General features: G+C 49.6%; 1 protein-coding gene across 1 annotated transcript in view; it reads right to left on the bottom strand.

The window, feature by feature from the left end:
* GPSM1 (G protein signaling modulator 1) overlaps nucleotides 1-21758 on the bottom strand; it is an 83067-nt gene that overhangs the window by 16652 nt on the left and 44657 nt on the right. The window contains exons 10-11 of the mRNA XM_064469055.1: nucleotides 15635-15705; nucleotides 11793-11972 (exon numbers count right to left, since the gene is read on the bottom strand). Of these exons, the coding sequence (XP_064325125.1) occupies nucleotides 11793-11972; nucleotides 15635-15705 (251 nt within the window). The remainder of the gene's footprint in view (nucleotides 1-11792; nucleotides 11973-15634; nucleotides 15706-21758) is intronic.

Here is a 21758-nt window from a genome sequence, read left to right as displayed (position 1 = left end):
GTGAAGTTAGTCGGTGGATCCACACACACCCATCTACATCAGCACCCATAACGCACATCTAACCTTCACATAAACACCCTCCGCTGCAGCAAACGCCCAAATCTTAATTATTATTTACTCATATTCCAGTAATTCCTGAAGGCCGCGATCAAGATCAAGGCGTTGTTATGCAAGGCACCCCACAAAACACGAAATCCTGGCCCTGCTGGGGCGGGAGGATCCTGGGGCCGGTACCCGTGGGTTTACCATTTCAGCGATGGTCAGACACAGCCCTTCTCAGAAAAGCTTAAACAAGTAAGACAAAAATCACATGCAAACACAGGAACAGCTTCTCCTAACAGCAAAAAGCAGCTCTTGCTCTGTTATATGCTGTTTAGAAGGGCAATATGAAAGTACACCCCATTTGGGGAAGGCAAAGGTGGGAAGGTAATCAACATGCTCCACATGACAGTGCCCAGGGAATATCAGAATGCCAATGGCTTTAGATACAGGGAAAAAATCCTCCAGGGACTTTGCAAACCCCAGAGGAGTTGCACCTCCTGCACCTCAGCGTATTCAGTGGTTTCACTCTTTGCTGGCTCTCAAGAGAGGGCTGCACTGCTCTGCAGAAGCTGGTTTCCCCTCTCCTCCAGCAAAACGAGCACTGCAGGGGACTCCAACTCTCTCTGTGGCACAGACACCATGATCCAGGATGGAAAAGTTGGATCCATGGGGTCGTCTGGGGCCCTTCTCTAACTGCACATCTCCCCACGAAGCTTCCCCAGCAGTCCCTGCACACGAAGCACTTAACTGGGCTCAGCTCTCTGCCAGGTTAGGGCTGCAGTCTTCCAGGGCCGCATGGGGAACAGGAAGGAGCCGGGGGCTCTGAAAAACCATTATTTAGGCTTTTTTAGTTTAATTGGTGTTAATTGCCTTGGGAGGCTCAAAAATAGCACTGCTAATGGGAAACGTGGACGCAGGCTGAAGGTGAGGTCTGAGCAAAGGCTCACGATTGCCACATTAATCCTGGACGCAGGTTGTGCCTTGCCCAGCAGGCAGCCAGCAGCGACTGCCAAAAGCAGGGCGACCTCCTCCTGTCCAGCTGGGATTTGCCTGCCTGCACCTCAAACATGCCCCCAGCCCCGCCAGCTACATCCACACTCATATAGGGGCAAAGGGAACCTTCCTGCTGCCATGGCAGGTTTTTTATCACGAGAACTCCAAGAGACAGCACTTGAACCTTCTTCTTTTCAGGCTCCTTTGATATATGGGTTCACATCCTCCTCCTCAGTCCTGCAACCATGGAGGACCCTCAGCCAGCTCCCAGGGAGCCTGTTTGCTGCACCAGATCCAAGCACAGACACAAGGGCAGCCCAGAGAGACCCCGAAACCTCTGCTCACCCCAAGGCTATCCTAAATCCAGAAGAGAGGATTGGCTTTAGGGGGGACCGCGTCTATCCATAAGGAGTGGGTTAGAGAACAACCTGCTACCAGAGGTTACTGCTCATCGCCTGGGTCGTGGAATTCTCCTGCCCGACCGTACGCGAACGCTGGGGCCGGAGCCACGCTGGTGATGAACGAAGGCAGTGGGCAGGACGCCCAAGCGACCACACGAGACAAGCCGCTCACAGGCTGAGATCTGGCCTCCCCAAAGCTGGGCAATAACAGACAAAAGCCAAACTCTCCTCAAGGTTGTGCTGTGTTTTTGTCTTCTGGGAGAGCCTCCAGCGCTGTAGCCCTGCCCAGAAGCTGGTAACAGCCACTATCAAAGATAAGGTACAGACCAAACTGGTCTGATTATACAGGCTCCAACAGAGCTACAGGTCTGTCCTTGAATGAAACCCAAACCCCGTATCACTATTTGGTGCATTTCCCTGTTTTTAAATATAGCTCATATAAAGAGAAACACAAGTTACTGGTACAGAAAAGATTATCTCCGTAGACCCACAAACCAATGGAAAAGCACACAGCATGGCTCCGGCAAGCACAGCCAGACCACGCTCCCCCCCCCCCAGCCTCAGTCCATGCACAGAGACCAGCCAGATCCATCAGGTGCTCTCTTACGTGCCAGATCCCACCAGCCACGGCTGGGAGCTCAGCCCCCAGCGCTGGCACGGATACCGGCCACTGCTGGCACCCCGGCAAAATGCAGGCACAGCCACGCTACCTCTTGCACTTGCATTTGCCTGAGCAAGAGAGATTCATGCAAGAAAACCAAATGAAATCCCCAGTCACTGGGAGGCCCCTGTGTCATCACAGCTCCAGTGATTTAAGCAGATTTATGCTGATTTACATCCAAAGAGAACCCGGACTATGATTTTTTTAAGCATTTCTGGCATGTGCAGTTTATTAAATGTGAGAGGCCGGAACTGTGGATGTACAAAGTGCCCCAGGCATGGCAGAGACCCTAGAAATGAATGAAGATTTCCAGATTTTGAGAGAAGTCAAACATTTGGAGTTTTATTGCTCTGGGTCTGGCTCGAATTCATCCCTCTTTTTACTATTGTTCTCTTTAAAGTGACAGTTTCTAGGAAATGGTGAGTCTAACATCTCTTTTCCTGTCTCATACCACTCGAAGGCTGACAATTTGCCGGGAGAAAAGGCTGTGCAAGGAGGAAAGCAAACCTCAATTATGGCTTCAAAGCGCCAATAACTGAAAACTCAGTTACAATGAGTCAAGGGAAGAAGAATGAATTTTGGTAGCTTGGTTAGTCAGCTCCAGCCTGGACCACTGGACTAGCCAGTCTGCAGACCTTTGGTCGTAATCTCCAACAAAGGTCTGCTGAGGGACCTTGGACAACCAGTTTTTACCTCCTTCCTAGAGCAGGTTCCTCTGGTAAGAGGCTTTTTCTTACAGTTTTCTAGCTCCAGAACTGGCTTCCACACTTAGCCAGTTATGGGTGGAATATGGGGTCTCAGACATGCTTTTCCTGATTGTCAGCCCAAGGGATCCGAGGAGCGTCCAGCCCTTGTGTCCCTGGGGTAACTTCTGCACAGCGGAGGGCTCTGACAGCCATCCTGCACATGGGGCAGCCAGTATGTTTTTTTTCTGCGTGCAGTGGATGCACAAGCACAGGCTTGTGTTAAATCCTGCCTCCTATTTCCCTTCCACAGCACAGCTTTGATTCACAGCCTGGCCTCAGTCTGGGAGGATGAGAAACAAGGGACAAGTATAGTGGGAAAAAGCAGAAAGAGAGCATCCCAGCAACAAGAATATCCTGAAGACAGGAAGATAAGGATTTCAGCTTTACTTCTGGGACCTTAAGCACTGAAGCATCTCCCCAAGAGCAAGGCCTAGGGGCTGACACACAGGCACAGAGGCAGTGATACCTCTGCCTTGCTTCTATTCACAGCAGAACGTAGGCAGGACACTGCAAGGGCAACGCTGGGACCAGCCCTGAGCAAGCAGTCCTCAACCCATCAACGCCCCAGATACTGATCATGCTGTGGCCCATACAGATACCATCTGCCCTGCCAACATCAGCCCTGTCCCACAGAGCGTGTGGGAGTTATCTGCCCCTTTTAAGCGGTGACAGGTTCTCTTTTCTACTTAACTCCATATTGTCTGCAGGACAAAGGGGAGGAAATAGTTAACACTTGTCCTGTGCTGCACAGTGTATACCTTGTACGGGTTGTTTCTCCTGCTTCAGGACCCAAAAGGGTCAAATATTCACAGGTGACCCAGAGGTCACAGTCTGGCCTTTTCCTGGCTTAAATTAAGAAATGTCAAAACCATTCCCAGCACCCGCAGGGCCTCTGTAGCAGAGCAGTTGCTTTCCCAAAACGAAAACAGCATCAAGAGTCTCCGCAGTGCTGCAAAGCCTATCGCTCTGAGCAGAGACACCCCTGGGACCTGGCTGCAAAGGGTGGTTAAAGCACCCAGTGTCCGTAACCTTCTCATAAGCAAAAGCTGTGGGCAGAAGAGATAATTGCTGCTTCTCAAATCAAGCCAGGCAGCCGTTAACATTGTGCCCAAGACACGAAGGCAAAGTCTCTGGGATCCCACTTCTGGACTCTGCAGGGGTGATTTTAAGGAAGCCTGCTCTGGCCACCCAGATAAAGCAAGGCAGGGGATGCAAAGGAAAAGCCTTGGACTGGCACTACCCCGACTGTTACTCAGCAGCAGAGTGCACAGAGCCATGCACAGCTCTTTGAAGACAGCTGGTCTCACAAAACCAAACCTCAAGTCACCGAATTGTCTGAAATGCAGGTGCCATCCCCAGCAAGGAGGGGGTTTCCCAGAGGCCGGCAAGTGCAGCACTGGGCCCCAGCACTCCAAAGAATGAGGACAGCTCCAGCCTCACCTCTCCCTACCAGGGACGCTGCTCCTTCCCCACCCCCCCACCCCCCCCCAACCACCGCTCACCAGGACCAGCTTCTCCTCCGTGGGATGCCGAGGAGCCTGGCATAATTCCGGCTTTTACTCCAACTGCGTATGTTAGCCTACCTCTCAAACCTGCCCCACTGCATGAGAAAAAGTAACTTAATGAAGGATTGTAAAACCATAAGCCTCACGTAACGGCTGGTGCAGCCCCAGCCCCACACACCAGAGCTGCCTGTTGGGAAGGGTCGTGCCTAGGTTCAGTCCCCCAGGCACGACACTTGCCTGCAGCAGAGCCTGCAAGACCCAGCTCTGCCATGCCTCCCTCTCACTCACACACTCTCATTGGATAATTACAGAGAAAACCAAGGCAAATCCCAATTTTAGTGCCATTATAAAACAGAGAGGGGGAATTCATTACCTGGCAGCTGTTAATATTTAAGGAAGAAACTGATAATTTACCTCCGAGGCAATGAATGCAGCAGAGGCAGTGCAAGCCAGAAAATGCTATTGTCTCCCCCCACCATCTCTGTGCATTTACTTTGCAGAGATTTTCTATCTACCCTTTTATTTCCCTGCTTCCCATGCTAACACCGAAGTCCCAGCAAGGAACACCGTGTGTCAGGGCTCTGCACTGCAAAACTCCCAAGACTCTTGGCTCTGCTCTCTGCTGTACCTCTAGGTTTGGGAGAGGATTTTTAAAATCTCTTCTGGCTCGTGCAGCATCTGTGCTACCAGCCCACCTGAGTCAGAGAAGCAGAGCTAAAGAAAAGAAGGGCCCTAGAGCTTAAAAAAAGACTCATACAGACATATGGAAAGAAAGGTCAGACAATTTAAGATGACTCTGGGGAGGCAACCAGATCACTGCCTGCTTCTCCAAACTGCCCAAATCCCTGGAAGAGTCTCCTGATACCTGTCAGAGTCAAGCCCTCCAGAAAGTTTTCCAGTGCATCCTGCCTCCAGCTAGGAAATATCTCAGCACAGCCTCTCTCCCAGGCCTGCATCTGCCCCAAGCACTACAGAAGGTCCCACAAACTGAACAGGAAGACAAAGCATTACAAGAATGAGCCGCGGCTCAATGTTTACCTGCTCAGTTCCAACAGGACTGACACCAGCACAGCAGCCTCCAGGTGTCATAGGAACAGTCTTAAATTTAGCAGCAGCTGCCTTCCCTCTCCCTGACTCTGGCTCCTCTTTTCCTTTCCATCCCCCTCGCTCTCAGATTCTTCAAGCAGGTTTACACCAGAAAGTCTGACCAACAATAACGGCATAATTATACCCACGCAGTTAAACAAAACATAAAGGCTGTGGGATAAAGGAGGGTGTGCGTTTGCACTGCCCTTGCATTGCGGTAGTTTACACATCAACAAGACAAAGAGGCTACCTCATCTTAAAAGAGAGGGATGATGCACAGACAGCCATGGTAGAGCAGCAAATGCTGCCTGGTGCAACCCCCCCCATGTTCAAGCACCTGAGGGACTGCAAGGAAGTATCAGTTTAATCTTCTCCCAAACAATACAAGACAACCAGGGAGGTGTCTGGGAGGAAGCCCCCGAGGCTGTATTCATCCTTGCCCCCCAGCATCTGTCCGGCCAATTCTGCAGTCCACACTGAAGTCACGGGGGATGGACGAGGGCACCTGACACCCTGGCGCTGCCTGGACAACACACGATTCAGCAGGGACAGGCAGGGCCTCCCTGCCCGGCTCCACCACGGGTGCCACGCTGCCCTCCAGCGCTGCTCCCTGCCCAGTGACACCAGGAACCGAACACTCATGTATTTGCAGCCCAGGCAGAGGGTCAACCACGAGCATCTGCTCTGTGCATCGCTGCTGCAACCTGACAACCTCTTAGTAAATCACAAGAGAGAAAAACATCAAAAGAGCTGTGGCAAACTGCCTTTAGGGCGCAGGGTTATGATCTACAAAATTTTCCCTTCTTTTATGGCCACTTCTCACTGTAATCATAAAAAAGGTCTTACAGAAACATTTGTCCTAGGGAATGTCTGGCGATACAGCGTGCTTGCAAATTGTTCAGTGTCTAAATACATCAGCAAGCCATCTCTGCAAGTTGTCACTGCAGTCGAACACGGCTCCTCTTTCTCTTGACTATAAGTGGTCTTTGCTGAGGACAGGGTGGAGGACAGGTCTGAAGAGTGAGGAAGCGCTCCCTCGAGGTGATGAACTCCCGGGAAAAGAGGGGAGTCCAGGTGAACAGGACCATTTCTAGAGGACAGATCCCCAAGGAGGGGAAAGGATTGGGTTTGATCCTTACCTCCCTCCATGGCTTTTGCTCCAGCTGTTAGACCTTGACCCAATAAAGTGCTTTTGCCCTTGAACACTGGCATGGGCACAGTCCCATTGACCTTGGAGACTTCAGCTCAGAGCTGACCTTAAACGCAAGGCCCAGAATTGCAGCAAGTCCCAAACCCCTTTCCCAGGCAGTCTTTTCAAGAATGCCTAGCTCCTTTCTTCCATGGACCCTCTCCTTTTTCCACAGGTAATGGAGTAAGGGACACAAACTGCTGATATTTCCCATCCTTCTAGTAACCCTCTAAAATACAGCTGTTATCAAGTCAGTCAAGAGCTGGAGTGTTATGACCTTCTCCACAGCAGAGCAGAGGGGTTAAATTTATGAGCAAGCCTTTGATGTCTGCAAGCTTTATGTGGCACAAAACCTCCTGCTTTGATGTTGCTTTTAAAAGAGAGGAAACTCAGAAGGTGTGCAGTGCATGAGTCCCCGGGAGCACTTGGATCTGGCCGCACACAACTGCAGGCACAGGGACAAAGCTCTAATGCGGCTACTTTTGCTCGGGGCTCTGCTGCAACGGAGAGGAAATGTGACCAAACGCATCTCACCCTCACCAGCTTCTCACAGACCAAACCCACCTTTGCTCTGCCTGTGGAGAACCAGGCACTCACAGCCCTGCGTATTCCCACAGGAGCTTCAGATCTGGCCTCAAAGGTGAAGAGGACCCTGCCCTTGCCTGTCCCCCAGACCCAGGCAGTGCCGGTCTCTCTCCTCCCAGGGACCACCAGCCACGGCTCGGAAATTCCCCAACTTCATGGGGCCACGGGAGGGGTAATAAAGTCCATCTCTCTGCCCCAGCAGCGACACGACCCTCTGGCACAAGTTCTCCATCATGTGCAAGACCAGCATCTTGCATAGGAATGGCAGGAAGGTCTAAGCCGCACGGAGGGACCCGCCACAGGCCCTGGCACGCTCTCCTACCTTACGCAGCACCTGGGCCATGGCTTCTCCTATCCATCCCAGCATCCCCACAGCTTTCCCAACAGGCCGAGCCCTTCTCCCAGGGCCTGACAGAGTTGCCAACAGGGACAGGCTCCTCTCCATCCCCGAGCTCACTTCACCTCCCTTCACTTTTCCCTGCCTCCCCTCCCCTCTCCCGCCTCCTCCCATGGGGAGTTTCCCAGCAGCTCAGTAATTAGCATCATCATCACCAATGCTAATAACACCACCACAGCTCCTGCCATCCAAAGCTCAAACAACTTCACAGCCATCATCACGCCTCTGTAACCTCCCCAGGGTAGGCAGGGAAGCAGCATTATCCCATCACACAGATGAAGGAGAGGGAGGTAAACAAGAGGCAGTTGATGGCAGAGATGGGCAGCGAACCCAGGAGCTCTGACTCAGGCACTGCACCCACGGGACCTCTCCGTCCCAGGCAGCTGCCCGCTGCAGTAAAGCCCCTTTGGAAGGAGGTCAGTGGCTGTGTGGACAGCAGGACTTATCCAGAGATTACATCCCTCAGCTCGGGGCCTGGGAGTCCCGGGATGACTTTTTTTTCCCGGGCATCCCCGTGGAGAGCCTCGGTTGCCCTCTGCAAAACGACCGTGGGAGAGCAGCACGCAGGACTGCCTGCGCAGTCTGAGTTCACGCCTTCTGATGGGACAGCTGGTATTGTGGCATCCCATAAAAGCACCTCAAATCGACCATTAGAGCTCACCTCTGATTAAGAACTTGCTGTTTACTGATGGATTAAAGAGGATTTTTGCTCTGAGCATTCAGAATATGAGGAATCTGGGGGGGACTCTTGTCTGAACAGCCTGACCAAGGAAAGCTTCTCTCCCATCTTGGGTGGGATTTGCTACATTTGATTTAAAAAATCTCACATGGATGGGAATTACAGCTTTTCAAAAAAGCCTACCCGCACTCCCATACACAGCCCGACATGTCCCTCGTGTCCCTCTGAGATGGGGACAAACGCAGAACACGAGGCAACGGGTTGCTTTGCTTTTGGCAAGTACCTGCAAGATGACATTGACTTTAAACGTCCTGAGCTCTGGCCTATGCTAAAGTCAGGCCAGCCTAACTGTCATCTGGGAGCACCAACACAAAACAAAATTCACCTGAAGCGACCCAGCCTCATCCACCAGAACATACTGCAGAGACGTTCTCCTGGCAAGAGAGCCCTTTCTGGAGGGTATTTGGTGTGTGGCAGGGCACGGTCTGAAGACAACCAGCTGGTGTGAGCCATGTGCTGGTGGGGCTCTGCTGCCTGCAACAGGGGTGATGGATCATTTACTCGTGTACCGCACACAGCACCGCCAGGCACTGCAGGGATCAGGGCAGAATTTCAAATGCCTCCTGAGCCTCTCCACCTCCGGCTTCTGGGGAGCTCCTGGATTTCTGAGGGTGTTTCAGAAAACTTTAGGGAAGGGGATATAAACACACTTGCCTTCACTTTGTGGGAGCACAGGCAGGGGTAGAACTTAGCTGGGGGCTCTGGCCTCCTTGGCAAGGAAGCATGGCAGGATGCCCCACTGAGAGCAACGCTGGGAGGCTTTGGTGTCCCACCTGCACTTTGCCAAGCAAATTTCCCTCTGCCATTCAGAGCATCTGCCTACAAAGACTGCAATCCCAATCATGCTATGTAACTCTGTGTATCTACTGGCCTGAAGAAAAACCCCAATAAAATGCTTGTCACTGTCATTTTTATGGGATATGGACTATGCTCCATTAGACACCAAATAAGAGGCATTCTTTAAAATTTAAGACAGGCAGCCACCCTTCTCCAGCCAAGAGTGCTGTTGAGTGCATTGATCTGTTCTCTCTTGGGATAAAACTGGACGTGTTTAGTGTCTGCAAGAAGGAAAATGTCTTTTTTTTTTTTCCACACACTGCTGGCCTGCATGTCCTGTTAAATTCACGCCACGCTGTTTCACTACCATTGCACCAGGCATGCTTGGGAACTGAACTAAAAATGGACTCTCAGGGCTCAACTCCCAAACCCAGAGCAAGTGGGGAGCTAACACGTGCACGCTGCAAATTCAGGGCACACAGGGAAGAGGCCTTGGGGGAACAACTGGTGAAAGGATCAGACTCCAGCAGTCAGGTAGAGCCTGAGCCACCCCTCTGCAAGAGCGAACCCTGGGCTTTGCATCCCTGCTGCATGGTCCCCCATCCCCGAAGGGTGGGAGGAGCAGCATGACCCTCGCCTGCTCACACACTTCCATGAGAGTCAGGAACCGGTGCGTACCCCAGGTGTCTGAAAGGCACCTCCTGTGTCTGGAGTGGTATGTCTGCACTCGCACTTTCACGGACTTTCACCAAAACCCCATGTGTACTATCACGAGGTCACTGGTGGTTGGCAATATCCCACAGAGCCTTTTCTTAGACACAGCCTATGTACTCACAGCTACACTCCTGAGGAATGCTTTTTGCCTTGCTCATGGACAGAGCATGACTTTTGTTTGGTTTCTGGCTGAATGTCTGAGTTAAAAATACAAGGTTATTTCTGGCAGAAGTGGGGTTTTTTCTGCCTTTGTATTGCCTTGGATGCCCCTGTGATGCTGTCTCCTTTCTGGCTCAGATGAGCTTTGTTTTCCTTCTCAATAATCATGTTTGCACCAGTGAGCGGTAGGAAATGCTTTTCCTATTAGAACATTTCCACAAGCACTGTTGGGAATGAAGTATGAGCTCAGAAAAGTCTAAAAAAAAACGCAGTTGGTGTAAAGATCCTGTCTCCAGTGGTCAGAGAACTGAAAATCAGGGACATCTGTGGTCAAAAGGGATGGGCACATACACACATGCACACAGGTACAGCAGGACATGTTCTCCCCGTGGCCCACAGGCCAGGAACAAAGGACTCGGTGCTAGAAACACTTTCAAGCATCCCTACTCTACAGACGGGCTTCATCCCAGGCTCTGCAGCTCAGACCCTTTCTCACCTAGCATTAAAGTATTTTATTTAGCTTTTCTTAAATGCCAAGAAAAAAACAGGCTTACCTTTCCTAGCTTGGATTTATTCCATCTGGAATCACTGCATGATCACAGGACTGTGAAAGTGCATTACAGCCTCAGTAAAAAGCAAGAGCCCAAATACTTTCAAGGACCCATGCAATCATTAAATCTTTGCTGTTACGCTCCATCTCCTGCCAACAACAACCTGAGGACTTGGGGCTTCTCACTTGAGGTCACCAAGTTCAAATATCTCCAAGCCCCCTCCCACGATCCAGAAACATGCCATCGTTAGTGGGTGTGATTCCTGTCTCCAGGACTGAGAACAAAACCAACACAGCTGCAGAAAACCTCCCCAGTACATTGTATTTGCCATGTGTCACAATAAACATCAACACAAACTGAAAATAATGGCTTAACAATCAGCTCAATTGTTCAGGCTAAAGACATCAAAAAGGCACATAGAGAGCTTTCTAGGACAGTGATCTCCACCACCTTCCAGGGAGCCAAGCGCAGATTGAGTCAGCTCTTCAACACCCAGCACAGGACTTACTGCGTGCCAGTAACCCATAAATCACCAACATCAGTGCCAGCTCCTCTTGCCAGCTTCTGCTCTTTAGGAAGCGTGCTCCACCTAATTTGCTTCCAAAGAGGAGCCCCTAGACAATGATTTTCTATCACCTCTGCCTAATGCTTGATGAATTCAAAGAGACCACTCTGCACATTGCAACTCTGGAGACCATCAATGCGATCAGGAGACAAGAGGGAACAACACCTAAGATCCCAGATTTGGCAAAGGCAACCAGCATTTTTGGTTGCTCATCAAAAACCTGAAAAGGGCTCTGTTTCTTGAAGACAACAAGCTCACTCTTCATGAACACCAGGAGGCTGACCAAGTCACGCTCCACTCAGCAAGGGCTTCAAATTCCTGTGTTCTTCTGGAATTCATGGCATCACATCATGACAGTCCCAAACTCAGGGAAGTTCAGGTCTAAACTCTCATCCCTCAAGACAAGGTTACCAATACCACCACTAAATACCAAGCTCTCATAAACCAGTTCATGACAGAGGTTGGTACCATTGTTCTGCTTAATGGACAGTAAAGCTGAGGCTCAAAAAGGCAAAACAATTTGCCTACAGTTGCCCAGTCAACAGCAGAGCTACGTGCAGGCTCTGTTTTCCGGCCAAAAGGCCACACTGCCACCCCCATACCACGTTAGAAATGAGGTAAGAACAAATATGCTGTAAGAAACTCCCAGATCAGTACTAGAATTAAAAAACCATTTTCCTACCGACTGTGACACCTGGACTCGAACTTCACTGGTATCCAGCGGTGATGTACTTGGTCCTTGGGACTTTCTCTCTGAACTGGACTGGCGCTCCCGGTATTTCTTTGACCTTGCAGGTAATGACAAGAACTCTTTTCCAGAGATCTTTAGATCTCCCACGTGATGGCTGTCCCCATTCTGGTCCTTGGGAAAGCAAGAAATAATTATAGCAAAAATTGCCTTTCTCAGGTTTACGTGGCGATCTGTTGGCAAGCAACCACAGAGCAGGAGAAGCAAGAAGTTAACTTGGAGTTTAGACAGTGTATGTTACCACTCATGATGTGCAGAGTTAAATAAGGACATTTTGCCTATCTCTGCAGTGGGCGATTTTAATGACTGGAGAGGAAGCATCACCCAAGCAACACACAGTAGTCAACTTCTCCACAGGGAGAATTATCATCATCTTGAAAAATCCAGGTATGGAGGAAGAGATGTGGCTGGTTTATTTACAGGCATAGGGAATGACAGATGAAAGGTCCAGAAGCAGTCACTGCTGCTAGTGATTTCTGGCAACTGCCCTCACAAAAACCTCCTCCAAACGGAGTGGCAAGTTCATCTTGCCCGGAATACCAATCTCTTGTCCAAGTCCCTCCACTTGCTGTATCTTCACTTCTTGCCAACGCCCAGCTGTGCTGCAGCCCACTGACCCAGGGATAACTGGACCACGCCCCAGGGAGCACGGCTATGCTAGATGCTCCACAGCCTTTCCCGCCTCTAGGATTTTGCTCCCAGCACACACGGAGCATTGCCTACCTCAGTGTCTCCCACTGGCTTCAGCAAGAAAAGGAGCCCTTACCCAACAATTTCCTAAAAGGCAGATTAACATGAATGGTTGCAGCTCTTTTGCCAACCCTCATGCTTCCAGAAGCATGTGCGGACCGCAGAGTAACATGACCAACTGCAGCAGATGGTTACAAGCAGTCCCCTGTTCTCTTACTCCTGTCCTCCTTTGCTCTCTCTTAAATGCTTCTGCTCAGTCCTTCCATAGATATATAAAATATAGGATTATCACCCCCGTGTAATGTGTGGGGAAACTGAGCTCACAGAGATTGTGCATCTCTTGAATTCTAGTTTCTGTCCTTCTCTCTGCAGCTCCTCACTTTGCCCTGCCCCGTGCCTGGTTCCTCCATTCTCACCTCCTGTAAGACGCACACAATTCTATCCCTTCTCTGTCAAAAGACGCAGGTTGATGGCCCTGCCTGTATTATCATAACAGCCTCATTACTGCTGACATGCACATGATGCCCTTGTACAGAAGCATCAGCAGGAATATTCGGCGTTTAGCTCCAAAGACACTTGTTAAAGGCACCAGGCATTTCACATGTAACTGGTGGGAACTGAGTGCCTAAACCTGCTTGAAGCTTTGGGCTTCAGTGTTTCTGGCCTGCAAACCACGTCTTTATCATACATAAAGCACTGAGAGGGCTTCCCAGGGTGTCCTCACTGCAGCAACTATGTGCAGGTGAAAGAAGCTTGAGCCCAGCTCAGGAGATGACCCAAGGGCCCAGGAGGTGGGGGTTTAAGGGCACGTACACCGAAAAGCCAAGGGCCCTGAACAGGATTTGAAGTCAGAGCACACCAACACCACACTGGGATGCTGTAGCCAAAAAGGCTTTTCCATTCCTTGCAATACACACAGGAATAGCAAGAACAAATAAGGAGATAATCATTTTTTTAGAAGCTGTTGATGGGACCAACCGCAGCCAGGCCGGTGTCCACATTTTGAAAAGCAGCCATAGAAGCGGACTTCAGAAATATAAAGAAACTGCCTTAAAATGCCTTACTGCCTTAGTAAGAGCCCTCAAACTGTTTAGCTCATGACAAAAGCATAGATGACTCAATTATAGCATGTAAGCACCTTCAGGGTAAAAACCAGCATGCATTAAAGAGATTTTTAGTCTGGTGGAGGGAGGAATAAATGAGAACCAATGGCTGGGAGTTAAAACCCAAGAAGCTCAAGGAATAAGGCACGGGTTGGAGAGAGCAGGATGGCCAAGGAATCCTGGCAGATACGCTCTGCCCAGACACACATCTCCATGCAGAGGCACTGGACAAGAGTTGCTGGCCTGCGCGGTAAGAGGAGTCCCTGCTGACCTGAAGGCTATCTCTGGCAGAGGTGAAGGGCAGAGAGGGTGAGACAATCATGACAGGGTGCTGGAGAGATCACAGTTCACTCCGCTGATTTACTCTTTACAATCTTATCACCCTCACCATAGCAAGCTTGAAGCAAACAACCCTCTCCCATGACTGTAATCACCTCTCTCTTGGAGCCACAGCAGGGGAACTGCATCCAGAACACTCTCACAAGGAGGGGTGAACTTGTCCACACCCCACAGGGTCACTGCAGTGGGAATGGGACAGCTCGTGCCTGACTCCATGGTTATAGACTACCCACAGCTCCTGTTTACTCCATCCTCCCCGTGAAATCCCTGAAATCCCATAACCCTGCCTGAACTGAAAGGTTGCCAGGGCAGTAGTGGAGGCCGCATGCCTAGAGACATTCAAGCTCAGGTTGGATGGGGCTCTGAGCAACCTGATGTAGTTGAAGATGACCCTGCTCACTGCAGGGGGTTGGACTGGACGGCCTCTAAAGGTCCCTTCCAACCCAAAGCATTCTGTGATTCTATGAACTACTGAATGACGCTCAGCTTTTACTGCAAAGAGTAGGAAACCAACAGCGTTAACAGCAAGTCACACATCAGCAAAACTCTCCCTGCCAGACCTCTGGACCACGCTGCTCCGATGAGGATGCACAATCAAATATCTCCAGGCATCGCAGTCTCTGCTGTCAACACCCCAGGGATGGTTAAAGGAGGTAGGAGCCAAAATGGCCAGCAGGCAGTTGGGAGAATTAATAAAAATATGTAAGTGCATTTAGCGTTTAACTCCCAAAGAGAGTTAATTCAGAGAGGAGCTTTTATCTGGCCCTCCCAGTGCTTACTGGGATGTTCAGCCACTCGGTTTTGCAAGCCTAAGATTGTTTTCCATTGACTGTCTGCACCCACCTGCAGCTTGGGCAAGTTTTTTCCTCTCTGTCACACTTCTGTAAAGGAGAAATGCTCCCTGGGACCCTCGGGAGTGCTGTGCCTAGAAAGCACTAGATGAATGTATATTATTCGTGCCAAGGACATTCCAAAAAGGCAGAGTGTGTCTGCCTGCCTAGCCACCTCCCCTGGGACTGGGCATGACTGAGCCCCATCGCAGCACCAGTGCCTGCCACTGGGCACACCCAGCGACCCAGCGCAGGACTTTCTGAGCAACATAGATGATCCCTGTAAGTGGAAAGGCTCAATTCCTCCCAGCTGACTGTAGAAACAGCCTTTGCCCTGGGGAGACTGCGAAAATGCTGATCTGCTTAGATCTGACGTTTCCAGCAGTGAACCGGAGCAGAGGCAATCCTTAGAGTCCCTTGGAACAAAACCCTCTGCCTCCTGCAACGCACCATCTCCTGCTTCTGACCTCTCCCTTCCCTACTTGTGCTGAATGCAGTCCTCCGAGGGGCTCATAAGGCATTAAGATTTGCCACCAGCCACTAAAGGGGCTAGAATGCCAATGATTATCCTCTCAATAATGGGCTGTTTTTAAAAAAAAACAGAAGTGGCTTTTTCAGCTTTCAGTTCTTAAGTGCCTTTTGAGTTAGACCAGCTGTTCCTTGCCTCCGAGCTCTCTAGAAACCCTCTTTGGTTAATCCCATTGACTCCAATGATATCTGCTAATTGCATGCTTCCCTGCAAATGAAGCCAGTCACCAAGCCGTTACATATTCCTACTAATATTTAATCTTTGAGGACAGACGTCTTCGCTTACCTTTTCAGAAGGGAACTTCAGGAGGTCTAAGCTGTCCATGCTGTTCCTTTGGAGTCTCTTTGGCCGGGCTCCTGCAAAACAACGCACTCTCGCATCAGGAGTGTCTCACTCACTGGCAGCACTAATGTCACACAGATAAAATTCAAACCAGGGCAGACCCTCTGCTCCTGTTAACTACAAAGTCAAAAGGATGAGACGCTGCAGCTGTGCTGTCCTTGAGATTCAAACGTGGGCTTTTCCTCTATTGTTTTGGGTCTTTTTCAAAACACCGTCACAGCAGTCAACAACAGCTCGGGCAGCGTGAAGCTTTTGCTATCGAACCAGTGGCTGGGTCACACAACAACCCTGATCTCAAATGAGGTCTCTGGAATTCCTGGAGTTACTCCCACTCTAAACAACAAGAGTCAGGACTGACATTGAGAAAAATCATAACAAAGATACAGTTTAATAAATGCGTGGATTTGTTGCTTTATCTTCATGTTTTTAACTTAAAGAATGTATCTGGAACGCAGCTTTGAGCTTTTCTCCACAGTCACAAGGGCTGGAAAACTAAGTGAAGGAGCAAATATTTTCTAACTGTCATAGGTGCAGCCTCAAGTGGAGCAAATCCTTGCCCTAAAGCTGACAGGGAAATCAGAAAATTTAGCAGAATTCATAACATTTATTTGAGATTTTATAAAATTCCTTTTAATGTAGTATTCTAGCAATAACAGAGTGGGTTCAGCTCTGACTCCTGCTTTCCAAATTCTCTTTACCGCTGTGTCTCCCTCCAACCTGCTTCCAGCTTCTATTGCCTTGCTCACTAACATAACCAGGACTTACAAAATGGCCCTGGGATGCCTTCACCACGTCTGGGAAAACTTCTGCCCGTTCACCCTCCTGCTCCCCTTCCCTGATTTTTCCTGAAGGTTCAGCTTAGCTGAGCACCACATGACATCCCACACCAGCAACACCAAAGAGGGCAGAAATGAAAGCTTTGGACTCAAGGTCCCATGACAACTTCTAAGCTACAGGGGAAATCCTCTGGGAGGGGGAATGAATGCATGTGAATAGAAACTCTCCCCTGCCAAGCCCTGAGAACGGAAACCACTGAGCTTTGTGTGGTTCTTGTAACAGCAAACTCACCAAACCTGAAGATTCCCCAGTTTCCCACCACCACTTAACAGCACCATTGTTTTCGTTAGGGCAGCCCCCCCAGACCCTGTTTGAACCCAGGGTACCACCGAGCTGCTCACTGGACAGACTTAACGAGAGAGAAAGCTCAAAATTAATAAACCAATTCAAGAGTGACTATAAGCAGAACACGGTGATTAAATGGAAGAAGCTGCCAGGGAGCAGGGATTCCCGCACTAACACACACCCAGCTCAGTCAGGGCTCCAGATGTGACCGCAGCTGTATCTAAACTACAGCAGCTCCAAAAGCACTGTCCTTTTGGAATTTCAACCTTGTGCAACTTCACAAGATACAAAGAGATGCTCAGATGAGCTGGGACTTCAATAACGGTCATGCATGTTTATCACATTTTAGTTATAAATGACCTAAAGTTCATTTCACTGCCCCTCACTACTACTTTGCTTCCCTGAAATGATTTACCTCTTGCAGCCATAAAGACTCAAACCAGCAAATTGTTTTTTCACGTTTCTGTCTCTATACAACAAAAAGTACATTAGCACCAGCTTCATTGTAAGGTGACTTCGTTACTAGGCTTTGAGTTCAGAAGGGGCTGACGTAAGGACTAGCCAATAGGTGCAGAACAGATGTTAATGTGAATATACCATAAGGCCTGAGAGCAAGGAAAACATGTAATGATACGCAGTCACCATTGCTACCAAACTCTACCCCCTTCCGCACTACAAAGCCAGCTGCTCGCTTGGCAGCAGCTCAGTAACAACAGGAGTTGATCCCAGAAGGTCAGCAATTGCTGCTGACACTGGTGAGAGTTCAGACACGGGGCTGCCTTATTCCTTGGAACGACTTCATTGCCCTCAGCAAGGCAGGCAGAACTCCTGATTTTACCATTTTTATTCCAGTCTTTGCTTGTTTACTAAGATATCTTATCTAAGGTATCTTATATTTGCTAACATATCTTAAGCACCTCCTGTGAGCAGGATGGGAAAGGCTCATGCTGTTGGATACCAGTGAAACGATATGGTTATCTGGCAGATGAACACATCTATTATCACAGGCTGGATGTGCACTCAGCTGTGAGACAGCTGAAACAAACAGGCCGAAGCCCTCTCCCACCATAAAATGGAAAGAGCCGCACCACTCTGGGTGGGGAGGCACAACCCTGCCAGAGACACCGGTTCACTCCTTACAGGGCTCCCCTTCCATGCGCTAAATGCCACCCAAGCTTCCACTCCTCGGGGGCATCAGCGATACCACTTTCCAGCTGGGAGGAGCCAGAGCTTTTAGACAAAGCTGAGGCCCTGCACCAGCTCAGTAGGAGACGCAAGAGACCCCACACCCAGCTCCCGTCGCTCCACCACGCTCCCACCAGCAACCCCAGAGGAGGTGGCTGTGCAGCAGCAGGGCGGCTGCCACCGGCCCCAGGTCTCCTCCCACGCTGCCAAACAAGCAAAGGGTTTTGGCGGCTGCCACGTCGGTCAGGCAGGAGCTCAGGGGAAAGCATCGGCGGGCTGTGCCTGGTGGCTCCCGGTTATGCACGATGATGATCTAGACATTGCTATAGCTGCTCGTGACTCTCAGTTCCCTCGGAATAACCTACAGTGTTATACGTGGAGCAGCGAGGTGGGTCTGGAATAAAAGACACCTACAAACACTTAATCAGACGGTACGTTGGTTTCAAAGCAATGCCCTAGAGGTGAGGCCAGCATCTGGAAGCAAGCACACGTCACAGCAGCTTTTAACGGCCACTTCCAGGAAAGCAAGAAAGAAGCAAAGTGTGTCTGATTAGATAAACACACATCATTGCCAACACAGAGTCGTTAATTATACACCTCCATCCTCAGGTGCTTTTGTACATTTGCAATAGCATTAAACTGCTGGCCAGAAACCATTAATCTCTGATCTGAGAAAGCCTGCCTTCCCCTTTGTTAATTTAATATATGTAGTCAGCTGAGAGTACCCCAGCAATTAGAGCACGCAGAACAATTTGTCTTTTTCCGTTGTTTTGATGCTGGTGTTCCTTTGTTACCATGTGGGTTTCACATTCAGTTGAGCTAAGAGTTACAAACTCAACTACAGAGCCATCCAACTCGGTTATTTTCTTCCAGATGAAAACTCGACCAGCACCAGGGCCGAATGCTGGTCTCACAAAAGCCCATGGGTCTGCCATTCCCACTCACAGCGAGCTGTCCTGCCACTGGAGCGAGCAGCACCATTAAAACAAGCAGCCAGAAGAATTAAGATGCTACCTATCAGTCAGGGCTATCATAAACTAGATTGACACAGGCAGCAATTCCCCACCGCGCTTGCGAGAGCTTCTCCCCTTTGCTCCACAGCAGACAGCCTCCGTAGCCTGCGCACACTCATCTTCCAGGAGAACAGAGAGATTCCCATACTCACAGGCACCCCACGATGGAAGGAGTCCCATTAACTTTCTGTCTCCGACCAGGACATTCCCTCAGATGGCTCCAAATGTAACTTTCAGCCTCCTCCGAGTTATTTTTCCCAGAAATACCCGCAGCACTGCCTAATACTCAGCAAAAGTTCAACTCTGCCTCTTTCTCCCCAGTGCCGATCAACAGCAGCAGCCGTGGATGCAGAAGATCGAGCAGCTGAAAACCTGGGTCTGTTCCTCTGGAAGGTTTTTTCTTCTCTCTCCAGTATTTATTGGCATGTTTACCAGGCCTACTGCAGAGTAACGGAAAACCTCAGGGGCATTTCTAAATGCTCTCTCTGTCTTTAAGGTTTACTGAGGTCTCTAATAGAGCAAGTTGAAACCTTCTTGTGAACATCAGCTGAGCAATGCTACTGACTGGCTGTATTCATGCCTTGTTTTCCTGGAGCTCCTCGGATGTTGTTCTTCTCAGTGCTCAGGCTTGTTGTTTCTTTTTAAAATATTTTTTTAAAAAATCTCCTCCCCACCCCACCCGCCCTGATCTCAACACCACCATGAACCAAGGGGTTTGGGTTTTCTTCTTTTTTACAGTTTGGTTCCTGAGGCAAGTTTAACGGTTTTCACATTCCTGTATTTCAAAACTCAATGAAGCAGTCACCTCCATCCCTGGAAGGGAGCAATGAATTCCAAGGAGGGGGAAGTTTTCTGCAACAGAGCAGAGGGGGATGCTCATGTGCTTGCTCGCACGCATGAGGAATCTTTGCTTCCTCCAGCTCCTTCATATCCCCCATCTCACAAATACTCCCTATTCTTCTGTCTTTGGGACACTAACCCAACGTATCCATATCAGATACTCATCTTTTTCCTCCGTCTCACATCCCCACGCTGCAGAGATGATGATGGCCCCTCTGCACATCCTTGTACTACCTGTGATGACATGGATACAGGAATCTTTATCTACAATCTCTTCTTTACTGCCAGAAGTTTGGTAGCACATGTTCCCTAGTCTCCTTGAGCTTTTTAAGCTGATCAGTGTAGAGCAACACTGGGCCCCTGCATGTCTGGTGGAGATGCTAAACCAGAGAGATGACATGGTACACACAAGCACAGCATCTTCCCCCCCGTTTCATCTCCTGTCCCCTTAGTATCTGTCATCAGTACCACAGTGCCTGGAAGGGCAGGATCAGCATGGCCTGCAGAGGGAAGGACTCCATTCCTGTGCCACAGGGAGGCCCTCCAACAGACAAGTCCTCAGTTTTCAGGGTGCAATTAGAGGAGAAATGCTCATGCAGCAAAAATTCTCTGTAGCGAGGTACTGCTGAAGTGAGATGTAGCCACAGAAAACACAAGGAAGTGTTTTATCGTAGGATGGTGATGGGATCATCCCATGTATATTTGCAGTAGGGCAAAGCTGGGTAGACAGTGTGGGCAGAGTTTTGTTCCTCTATGGACAGTCTCCATATCCAACTGGCGCTCCTGAAATTTCAGAGTTGACAAGATCGAGCAGAACACGTGTAGCAGCGACTGAGGGAGCCCTGCCAGGAGCTCTCATCAAGTTGACATGTGCTTTGATAACGCCTAGGCTCTCCCCCCTCTCCAGCAGCTTGGAGAGCTGCCTACTCCATCCCTGTTTGAGACGAAGCAACCCACCCCCCCCGCAGATCGACAGGTCTATGCGCAGGCTGGCAGAATGCTGCATCCCTCTGGGGTCGCTGTACCAGAGGAAGGAGAATTAGACCTGACAGCAGACTCCACAGAAGCCCAACAGGGAAAGGTTGGATGGCCAACATCATTCCCCTCTGCCTCCAGCCCTCCCAGCTGAGGAGCGGGCACAGCTCAGCAGCAGCAGTTACCCCACAGAGCACAAGCTTTGCACCACAAAGAACACGACAAATCTTGGCATAAGCGCTTGCTGTATTTTCATGAAAAGGTCATTTCTCTCTGTACTTGTATTAACTGATATACTGACTTGTCTTTTGAGTGAGTTTTTCCAGTCCAGGACAGCACCTCCCCGTATTTGTATGGACTCCAGCATGTCAGAACCTTGATTTTGGCAGGCAACTCTAAATATTGTTCAATATGATTAAATTAGACCAGCCAGCCAGTTGTATGGGGTGGAAGACTGGTCTGTAAACCCTCCCAAGCTCAGAGGTGACAGTGGAGATATGGTTCAGCAATCCAAATGCACACAGAGCATCTCAAATCATATTCTGCTGACATCTAATCAAGAAAGCTCTGTCAAGCTAGTCCTCCATTATTACAGCAAGCTCTTCAAAGAGGAAAATGAAAAAAAAAATAAAGCACAGCAGCAAGAAAAGAAAGGGGGGGGGGGGGGGGGAAAGCAGCCTCCAGTAGGACAAGCATCTCATTTAAGGCTTTAATTAGTCTTCACACACATAATGGGTTCTGGCACTATAAATCCAATTGACCTCTATTATTGCCAGCACTTGCATGATAAATGCTGGCATTTGTTTTCCCAGTTGTTACTGGGATAGAATAACACTTTTTTCTAAACAGAGAAAGCAAATAATATCAGTTATTTATGTCTGTGCCATAAAATGCTGGCACCAAGCTGTGGCATGTCGATCCATGGGAAGGAG

This window comes from Phalacrocorax carbo, chromosome 18 (assembly GCF_963921805.1).
Source record: "Phalacrocorax carbo chromosome 18, bPhaCar2.1, whole genome shotgun sequence".
In the NCBI taxonomy this organism is placed as follows: domain Eukaryota; kingdom Metazoa; phylum Chordata; class Aves; order Suliformes; family Phalacrocoracidae; genus Phalacrocorax; species Phalacrocorax carbo.
Note: the sequence above shows the minus strand (reverse complement) of the source record. Positions and strands in the feature narration are given on the sequence as shown.